This window comes from Amaranthus tricolor, chromosome 1 (genome assembly GCF_026212465.1).
Source record: "Amaranthus tricolor cultivar Red isolate AtriRed21 chromosome 1, ASM2621246v1, whole genome shotgun sequence".
NCBI classification, from domain to species: Eukaryota; Viridiplantae; Streptophyta; class Magnoliopsida; order Caryophyllales; family Amaranthaceae; genus Amaranthus; species Amaranthus tricolor.
In genome coordinates this window covers 21,066,039-21,076,705 of record NC_080047.1, presented here as the reverse complement: position 1 = coordinate 21,076,705, position 10,667 = coordinate 21,066,039, and the positions used below count along the sequence as shown (strand labels likewise).

The 10,667-nt window shown below is 34.0% G+C and overlaps 1 protein-coding gene across 8 annotated transcripts; it reads left to right on the top strand.

The window, feature by feature from the left end:
* Positions 1-351: 351 nt before the first annotated feature.
* Positions 352-10,315, top strand: LOC130813414 (uncharacterized). 8 transcript variants are annotated; one of them, XR_009042219.1, is made up of 8 exons: positions 352-466; positions 599-697; positions 920-1,013; positions 1,949-2,727; positions 2,839-2,950; positions 8,911-9,006; positions 9,092-9,640; positions 9,713-10,313. XR_009042219.1 is itself a non-coding variant. In XM_057679540.1 (8 exons), exons 2-7 carry the CDS (start codon positions 639-641, stop codon positions 9,173-9,175), a joined length of 1,224 nt encoding a protein of 407 aa, XP_057535523.1. In that variant the 5' UTR covers positions 352-466; positions 599-638; the 3' UTR covers positions 9,176-9,205; positions 9,377-10,313. The 8 variants fall into 8 exon arrangements, 6 of the variants coding, with proteins under 6 accessions (XP_057535523.1, XP_057535472.1, XP_057535386.1 ...); XM_057679540.1 differs by having other exon boundaries at positions 9,092-9,205; positions 9,377-10,313; XM_057679489.1 differs by having other exon boundaries at positions 9,092-9,205; positions 9,713-10,304.
* The last annotated feature ends 352 nt before the right edge of the window (positions 10,316-10,667 follow it).

Here is a 10,667-nt window from a genome sequence, read left to right as displayed (position 1 = left end):
AATTGATTATTATGGAATAGAAGATATTGAACTAGTTTAATGCATGTTGCGTTCACTATTTTAAAAATGAAAGAAAAAAAATTCAGGCCACAAGCAAACCGCCACATGAAGTGGCGGTTTACCAGGGACCAAACCGCCACTTGAGATGGCGGTTTGCCTTGACCAAACCGCCACTTCATGTGGCGGTTTGGTGCTTAAGGCAAACCGCTATCTCAAGTGGCGGTTTTGTCTGAAAAAAAAAAAAATTTCCACGTGGACGGTATTGTGAGAAATACTTTCCCACGTTGGGAATTAAATTTTTTTTAGCCATGAGAAAAGATTCAATAATAGTCAGTATTCCGATTTGTTTTTAAAATTTTAAAACCATATAAAGTCCTTCCTTTCTTCCCGGTGTTTAGATTTATGCGCTTCCCCGGTTCACGACTTCCAGCATCTTCGCGAACCATTTAAATTCTCCAATTTTAAGGTACCGTTTTTGCCACAAATTTGCAGTGATTTATGTTTCCAGAATTACGCTTTCAAGTGCATCAAAATGTTCATCATTTCAATTTTAACAAGAAATGTATGACTCTTCTTTAATTCTTGTCTGGTTTTACAGCAAAGAAGAAATCCCAGAAGCATCAAACACACACATAAAAATGGATTGCTCTATCTGCCCCGTTTGTGAAAATCTGATATCAATTCATGAAATTGAAAGGTATGACTCTTTGATTACTTGATATACCTAAATTTAAATTACTCCTCTTCTAAACTTGCTACTATATTTATGATGCAATAACTGATGAAATATACATATATTTGATAATTAGTATCAATTGTGAAACTATAGCAAAATAAGGGCTTCTTGCTTTAACTTATAAAAATTGTCATAAGAGAGGTGATTGGTTTTATGAATTCTAAAGTGACAATTATGGCGCAGGCATGTGAACAACCATTTGGAGGATGATGAAGTTATGAAAGATATGAGATTGGCTCAGCAAATTGCACTTGCCCCACCAAGCCCACCTCAAATTGTGGGTAGTTTTTTTGAAGTTTTATTTATAGTTTTACGTCTTAGTAGTATTTTATTTTTATGCTGATTTATTTTGAGAAAACAATAGTGCAATTGTGCAAAGACAACCACAACCACAATCACATTTCGTTTCTCCAATGCCATTAAGTTGCTTCGTCTAGGACATACGAAACGATAGAGCAAAAAGAATTTGATTTTCTTTTGTTAAGACATGCATTTATATAAGTACTATAGAAGTTTATGATTGGTTTTATGAGATTCCGAGTGTTCGCTGCTCATGGCACTTCCTGCTTATGGTTGATGGTGTATTACAGAAGTTCCTAAGAAGATTCAAATAGTTCAAGTTTGTCATGTTTATTAAAAAGCTAATCAAATTGTGGTTTGCTTTTTTAAAAGTTGGTCATTGCCTCTTTAGTATTGCCTAATAGTTTGATCTTCTTCCTTTCTTTTATTATTATGAATGTTTAGAGCTCTTGCTTGACGACATGATGAACGTGTCCCCTAATCTCATCTATGTACCTTACATCTATGTACGTTGAATTAATATTGCCATGTTTCCTTTGCCAGTTTAAGGGGGACTTAAGCTTCAGCATTTTGTCCTCAAGTAGTTTACTTTAGGAAATCACGTCATAATTTATTATACATTATTGTCTGGTCTCATGTTTGGATGAACTTAGTTAGGTGATATTAACTGAATTTTTAATTTTCTCTTACTATTGTATTAATTTGGAAAGCTTTCGAAATGTGTACTTGACTACTTGCCTTTGTTCCTGTTCCTACTCTTCAAAGAAAAATAAGAAAGAGGGCCAGTGATAAATCTAATGAACTGGTTTTCTTGTCATTCTGGTTTTATTTTTTCAATGGTGTAAACTATCTGGTTTGCCTTCGCCAAGAGCAGCAAGATGGTACTGAATATAGAATTTTGATGGATTTCAGGACAGAAGCTGTTGCTTTGATTGGGATTGCGACTCAGAATTTGGAGGTTTTCCAGAAAGTAGTATGTCCCGGGATAAAGAGACAAATAGTAGCAATGAAGAACAAACAGATATTGATTTGCAGATTGGTTGTATCATAAGTGTACAGATTAAGGAAATATTCTACAAAATTGAAGCTGGACTAATAAACATGCTAAAAAACTGCTTAGAAAAAGAAAACTCTACAAGTTTACTCTCAGGTTATGTTGATCATTTTCAAAGCATTAGATCAGAGGATGTAGGATGGGGTTGTGGATGGCGAAATATTCAAATGGTTACCTCACATTTACTTATGGAAAGACCAGAAGCGAGAGAAGTTTTGTTTGGTGGTACAGGATTTGTGCCAGATATTGGTTCACTTCAAAGATGGCTTGAAGTTGCTTGGCGGAGGGGGTTTGATATTGTTGGCTCAAATTCTTTCAAGGGGAAAATTTATGGCTCAAACAAATGGATAGGGACAACAGAGTGTGCGGCAATCTTATGTTCTTTTGGTCTTCGAGCAAAGATAGTGGATTTTGACCGTAAGGGTCGTGACAAAGATGTAGGGAGAGTTTGTGGGCCTATGGATAGATTTGTTGTTAGAAATGAAATTGACCTTAAGGAAGGTCTTGCAAAATTTGGTGATGGCTCTACTCAGAATATCAAGGGCAATCAAGCTTTGATTGATTGGGTTTGGAATTACTTTTCTAAAAATGAATCAAAGGAGTCGCTAAGACGTCGAGTAGTTGCTACAAATAAGATGTAAGGGACTATTTTGACTGTAGTTACGACGTTTGAGTCCTTTTTACAACTCTATTCTATCTTTGCGTGTTTGTGATCTTTGTTTCTTACTTCTTTTATCTCTTTAAACAGGCCATTATATTTTCAACATCAGGGTCATTCAAGGACCATTATTGGGATTCAAGTCAAGAATGAAAAGAATGGACTAAAAAAGTACAACTTATTAGTCCTAGATCCTGCTCATGTAAGTTTATATATTTGTTTCTTGAGTTTTCTAAATCCTTGGTCTGCATTTTGCTCTATAACTCTTTTGCTGTTCTACTTGCGGTTGCTTTTCTACTCTGCTATCCACTGGGGTGGAAACCTTTTTTGTTTTTCACATTTCATGTTGATGGATGCGTTAATCTGTATTCAATGAATCAATACTTTCATATATTTTCTATCAATGGTGTTTTCCTTTGCCATTGCTTCTTTCAGAATGTTAAGATCTTCATTGGAAATATATATTTTGTGTTTGGCTTTGCGTATTAGTTTGCTCTTGTCTATCAGGTGTTCTTAGGTGGCTACACATTGCCATATGCTCATGTTGTATGTATTTGTACTAAATAGATTGAAACTCAATTTTGTATGAATGAAAGTTGTAAGCTTACTGGATTCAGGTTATTAGATGTACTTATACACAAGCAGCTGAAAAATATTTGTCTGTTATGCTTACTCGTCTTAAGTATATGCTGCATGTTAGTAGGAATAGAGTAAGCGTAGTGAAAAATGCTTCTTTGTGACGTCTGAGTATGCCAATGCAGTTTGAAATTAAAACCAAGGCAAAAAAAATAGCAGTTTGCAAAGTGAATTTTAGGACATTATATATATATATATATATATATATATATATATATATATATATATATATATATACATATATATATATATATATATACATATACATATATATATATACATATACATACATATATATATATATATATATATATATATATATATATATATATATATATATATAACAAAGAGGAGACAAGCAATGATAAAAGACACAAGTATAGTAAAGTGTTGTAAGGTAAGGATAATGACATCTTAGTAATGGACAAAGATATTAGGATGGATGGAGAGATTTTTTGACGAGTTACTTAAATGAGAACAAGGAATGTTGTTGAAGATAATCATCACTATTGAAGAAGAAATAGAGAATTTGTACGAAGAACCAGAAATTAGAGGTTTGGAGGGCTTTAGAAAAAATAAAACTAAAGAAAGCAATAGGACCAAATGACATAACTATTGAGGTATGAAGATGCGTAGGGTTGATTAAAGTCACTTGGCTAACTAATTAATTTAACAAGATTTGGAGGACAAATAAGATGCCCAATGAATGGAGAAGTACTCTAGTACCCATTTACAAGAACAAAAGAGATGTCAAAGATTGCTCCAGCTAGCTCAAAATAAAACTCATGAGCTATACTAGTGAGTTATGGGTAAGCGTGATAGAACTCTATATGTAAAAATGTACCTGCATAACATAGTCTAATCATGTATGGCCCTGAACCCGTAAATTTTTGAATGAGAAGTATTTTGGTCGCGTTTCGAGATATACATTAATCTTGTGCAAGATATGTATTGAGAAGTGTAGACAAATGTCAGGATATGTGGAGGGGTAAACAAATTATTTTCCAATCACAAATGCCTTTACCAAAGTTCGGACTTAAGTGTTTTTTTTTTTTTTTTTTTTTTTTTTTAACTTTTGCGTAGTCCTAGATGTGATAACTCGATCGTTCCAATGAGACATTCCTTGGCGCATGTTTGCTAACACATTGTTTTAGTAGATAAGGCTGCAAAGGAGGTAAATGGTAAGTTAGAACGATAGGGACAAGAGTTGAAGTCATAAGGGTTTAAACTAAGTCGGATTAAGACAAAGTATATGAAGTATCAGTTTAGCACCAATGAGACAAGTAGAGACAGTGTAAAAATGAAAGAGAATGAAATCTCTCTAAGTGGATGTCTTAAATACATTTGGTCTATATTTTAGAGTAATGAGAATATCCAATAAGGTGTGATCTATAGTTTAATTTTAGGTGGCAAAAAAGAAGGGTACGAGTTCGAGTATGGAGATATCATGTGATTAAGGTTTGCCCTAAAGATAGAAGGCAAGATTTCCTATGTTACCTGGACTCGAGTATGAGTATCGGATGCAGGTGCAAATCCTAGTATTTGATACGTCATTTTTTGAATTTTAGGATACGGGGACAACGTCCAAATATTGAATACGGGTATGGGGATACAAAAATATATAGAAACTAATTTTTCAAATAAAAAAATACCGATAAAAACCCAATATGTTTAATTAATTTAATCAATAAATAAAAACTCACTATTTTCACTTACAATATTAAATTCCTACCTTGTAGGCTTGTACTACAGTGCTTGCACAACTGTACTTCACTATATTGTATCTTTTACAAGAAACTTTACCCTCATATTTTATTATTAGTTAAAAACTAAATATTTCATTGCACACACTTTTTCTCATTCATCCTTCCATCGTCATTTCGAGAGCATCAACCGAGACTTTAAGGTTGGAGCTTTAATGGGAAAGGTTCAATTTTGTAATCTTGAAATTTTATATCTAGATCTATAAGTGTTTTGTTTAGCTTTTCTAATTTTTCTTTTCTGTATTATCTTTTTAAATGATGGGATTTTGGGAACTCGCTTGAATTCTCGGTGCTACGGTTCCTTATAATCGTAGATGCGGCCACAAGCCCTAAATTTCCAACCTTGAAGTAGATAAGTTGAGGCTTTAATCTTTAGATCTACGGTTTTGAAACAATCATAACCCTAAAAATGGTAGCACAATTGTAATCTATCCGTTTTTAGAGGTCTTACCCATGTTTATCGAATGTGTATCTAGCACCGGTATCTGTACTGGCCGTACCAGAACACAGTGAGATGACGAAAGTGGCGAGTCCGAGTAACATGTTCCACCCCTTCACTTTATAACTGAAATATTATAAAAATAAGCAAAAAGGTAAACTGAAAAGTCAATTTTACACAAAATGATACGCATTATCACATGGGACATGACACATCCTCCCATATTAATTAGTATAAGTTAACAAATTTTTGTAAAAAAACATAGTGTCCAATTTTTTGCACAGCTACCCATGCCTTGGTGAGCCTTTCCCTTTATCCTCTTTTGACAATTCAAACACTTCAGGCTTCAAGAATTCATGGTAAGTCATTTAGTCTTCAAATTTAATTATTCTAATGATTTATGGGTTAAATCTGGTAAGAAATGGTAAAACTCGCTTAAACTCATTCGAACTAGCTCGGACTCGGCTCACCATAAATCAAACTCTCTCCAAGTGCTCGTAATAAGCTATAAAGTCCGGTTCATAATGGCCGATAAGCTAGGTGGTGCATCGTTTTTCCAAACCCAGTTACAAATCGCAAGATTTTTGAACGTTGGACCGAAAAACTGTGTCAACTCGGTCGGGTTTTGACACCATGCTTGTAAGTTATCCTTCTTATCATTGTTCATTGCTCTTCGCGCTCTTTTTAAGTTCCGTGAGTGCTGACTTTTCATCTCTTTTATCAGTTTGTTAATGATCCCAAACCTTTTTAAACAATTCTATTTCATTTTATCCTCAATATTTACGACTTTGAAACCCAATCTTATATCTTCATTTCAATTCTATCTTTCAAGGTGTGTCAACCTTCATATTTCCGCTACTCATATTTCTACTATGATTATTTCTAAAAGTCCAAATTCTAATCCTTATAGTAGCGTTAGTTTAATTGTTGTTTGATAAAAACCTATGTTCCTCGGACTCGCCACTTTCACCGCCTCACTGCTGTTCAGTATGTGTGATACAAATATCGTTGCTGGATACGCATCTGGTACGTTGGACCAAACATGGCTACGACCTCTAAAACGTGGCGGAAGTAGATTACACTTGTGTTGCAATCGTGCGACCTTCTCGTGATGAGGTATGACTCATTGGGATGATGATGATGGTGATAATAATGATGATGATTTTTTCAAAACTCTAGATCTGAAAATTAAAGCTCTAACTTATCTTCAATGAGTTAGGACTTATGGCCGCATCAACCGTTATAAGGCACTGAACCACTGAGATTTCATGCTGAGTTTTCGAAATCCCATCATTTGAAAAGGTAAAATAGATTAGAACAATTTTAATAGCTAAACAAAACACTTATAAATCTAGATATTAAACTTGAAGATACCAAAATTGAATCTTTGTCATTAAAGCTCCAGCCTTGAAATCTCGGTTGATGCTCTCAAAATGATAGGGGAAACGAAGGAAAAGAAGTGTGTGCCATGAGACCTTTATTTATTTTAACTAATAATAGAATATGAGGGTAAAGCTTCATGTAATAGATTCAGGATAGTGGGATATACCTGTGCAAGCATTGTAGTACGAGCCTACAAGGTAGGAATTCAAAACTGTAAGTGGAAATAGTAGGGTTTTTATTAATTAATTAAATATATTGAGGTTTTTATTAGGCATTTTTCAATATTATTTTGTTTGAGAAATTTTTTTTATATCCCCGTACTCGTATTTAATTTTAGGATGGTGTCCCTGTGTCCTAAAATTATAAAAAATGACGTATTGGATGATAGGATCTACACCAATATCCTAAAATTACTGTAAAATAGTACTAGTCCTGTTGATTATTTTCAACATACTCTTTTTTTTCTATTTATTATCATGAGTCATTGGTAGTACTTCATATTTTTAAAATTGAATTATCTGTAAAACCGTATTCATTGAGTACTTGTTTTTCTATGCAATTATGAATTTTATTTAATATTTTAATATAAAATCAATAAAATTAAAATATAAAGTACTATACTAAAACAATATATTCAAAGAAAATAAAAACAAATAATAATCTTGCCTTATGATCGCGACCAGTTTTGCGATAACCAAACTATTTCTATTCCCACGACTTGTGATCGCTATTGTGATTACGACCGTGACCTCATTTTGCACCATACTTAAAGGTTGAGATGATAAAAAATCGAAATGAATGGAGAAGAAGAATTTATGTCGATGACCCTTGAAATTGATCTATTAGTCCATGTAGCCGTCTTAATCTTTTGGGTTTAAGGCTTTGACATTGTTGTGCTGCTGCCCCAGGCGGAGATGTTACTACGTACAACTCAACTGGAAGTACTCGGGTATCATGTTTTATTTAGAAGACGACTTGTTATGTTTGTATTTTGGGATAGATTTCTGTGTCTTGGTGGTTGTGGATAGAATTGTGGAGCTTGAAAAGGGTTTTTTGTTTCAACCATAGAGCAAAAATAAGGTCTCGTCATATCATGTCGTCCGCATTGTAAAGCTTTTCAAATTTATTGAACCGATATTACCCGTGATGCCAGTGTGTTAAAAAACTGCGTTTTAGGCCTGTTCAAGGAATATCTCTTTATTTTTGCCGATATTTGGTGATCATCACTCATGTTACCACATCACTCATTGTTTCGTTACCGCAATAGTGACTAATATTGCATTTTTACTCTATGTTTTGTACAAGTGTGGCCAGTTCTTGCCCACAATGGGAAACCATGTATTCTTTGTTCTTTATATCACATGCCTTTCTTTTCTGATTGAAGAGAGACCCAATGGGATATTTCAAATCATGGAAACCAGACAACTATGGCCCAGTTTTTTGTGCCAGTTCCAAGCTTCGAACTTCATGCAGTTTATGAGTCTCTTCAATTTTCGAGTTTTTGTCTCTTGTTCACTTGAGTTCTAATGGTTAATTTCCTATATTATCTTTTAAGAGTCTATGGTATCACAAATATCTGCAGATTGTTGCACGAGCATACATTACTCAGGGTTGGTAATATACTACTGTAAAGGAGAAAAACCAATAGTCTTCTTCCCTGCTATCTCTCTTTAGTTTGAAAATTTTTGAGAGTTCCAACTTGAATATCCTTCAAATCAAGTGCATCTTTTACACGTCACTCAATTTGTGATTGCACCAATTTTATGACTTCCGAGGCAGTGGATATGTATGACGTAGCAGTTGGAGGATAAAAGCTTTACCTGTCTTTCTTGTTACTATGTGTGTGTTGGCGAACTAGAAGTTTGGAATGTATTATCACATTCTAAATCTACTTACATTTGTCAGTGATGTACACTGTCACAAATTGTTAACTTTTTGCAGAACACAGAGGCTTTGGAGAGATCATTGAGAGAAAATTTTGGATGGCAAAAGTTATTTAAAAGAGGACTTCATACATTGAGGAAGCCTCAGTATCAGGTCTAATTACTTCTAAGACAATCAAGTTCCATCATTCTAAATATTTACCATTTGATCAATTGTATGACAAAGTTTTCTTCTCCAGCTGTGCTATGTTGATCCTGGAATTGCTCAGGCAGCAGAGATTGAGCTGCTAAAGAATTTTACTAACGTTCTCGTTGAATGCTAGATGGAACCAAGTTCTATTCTATTTTTACAGGTTTTTCCTTTATTTGTTTCTGTGGCAATTACTTCTCTCACTACTTTCCCTCCCTCTTATCTTTCTCGCTAAATTTTCTTTTGTAGCTGAATACATCTGTTAAATTGATATTTCGTTCTAAATTTCATAATCTGTCAACCTTTATTCTTCCGTTTGGCAACTGCATTTCAGCTTGCAATGAAAATTGAGGTGTTACAATGTTGAGAAGGCTGGGAAAACATTGTTCATTCATTTTTTTGTTTAATGTTCAATTTAAAGTTGTTGAAGGGCTTTTCCAGTTGTTCAGTTCAAAATCCTGGAAAGCCATTGGAAATGAATGTGTTAAGGTGCAGGAAGCATCAGGCAACCGTACTTGATCTATTGTTTAATAGTTGTGCCTTGTGATGAAAAGGTGTATGGTGTAGTCTTCGTCCCTTTGCCATCATGACGGGGCTGGTACTAATGACAATATCCCCTTTGGTTTTGAAGGCTTTGTTTGTATTTTGCTTATTTGATAGGTTTATGCAGGTAAGTTATCTGTTTTCGAGAGGAAACACAACAGAGAGTGCTTTGGTGGTGTACATCTTTGGCTGTGGCTAGGTGCTTTTGGTGGAGCCAACTTATATTATGAGGTTAATGGGGTCTAAATGCTCTTAGATTATGTAAAGCTTTCCAACACCGAACACGATGGCACTTAAACATCGGGATGCTTTGTTGTAAGTTTTAATCTAGCAAACGAGGTTTCCTTTGACTTCATGTTCTGTTGTTCTGAGATTTCCAACACCTCATAAATGGCTGAAATGTTGTAATCTACAGTGTTAACTTTAGTTAAGAGCCATTGTTAACTTTCCAACATCCAATTATATAGGGTGACTGACTGAAATGTTGTAATCTACAGTGTTTAATTTTATTGATTAGGTGAACTGTACACTAAATGCAGTCCCCCACAATATAATAGGAACTCTTTATTCAAATTAAAATGTCCTAAGTTACCTCAAGCAAATGCATATCTTTTCTCTCAACAACTCCCATCTATTGTGGAGTTTGCGAGCAACTTGATTAAATGGCAAGATATGCCCTTTTTAATGTATATTTCTTAATGTCACCCTCAGTTAATTCTTTGGCATTGTTAGTTCTCACAATTTTAATATTTTTCGAAACTTAGTCTGGATAAAATTATAGACATCTTTAAATGCATTAAGAATTTACGCTTTTGTTTGACAAGAATGAACCAAGTAAATGTAGTTAGGTCATCAACAACAGTTATGAACATTGTTTGTTTGCTTTGCAGAAGAAATGCTCATGAGCAATCTTTATTTTATCAAATGGTAAATGCCGTAATCTCAAATCTCATAATTTGACTTTATTTAGATGAATACCAGATAGTAAAGAGATAGAATTATCAAAGTAACATGTCTAATGGGCAACAAATATAGTGTCAATAACAGAGAAAAAAACAAAACATTCATATCATAGTATAATC

What these genes read in the sequence shown, in the direction of transcription:
- LOC130813414 (XM_057679267.1), top strand. Translation starts at nt 561, where the DNA reads ATGTATGACTCTTCTTTAATTCTTGTCTGGTTTTACAGCAAAGAAGAA. An exon ending in TCAATTCATGAAATTGAAAG is followed by an intron (nt 698 to 919) that starts GTATGACTCTTT and finishes ATTATGGCGCAG; the next exon opens with GCATGTGAACAACCATTTGG. An exon ending in CACCAAGCCCACCTCAAATT is followed by an intron (nt 1,014 to 1,948) that starts GTGGGTAGTTTT and finishes GATGGATTTCAG; the next exon opens with GACAGAAGCTGTTGCTTTGA.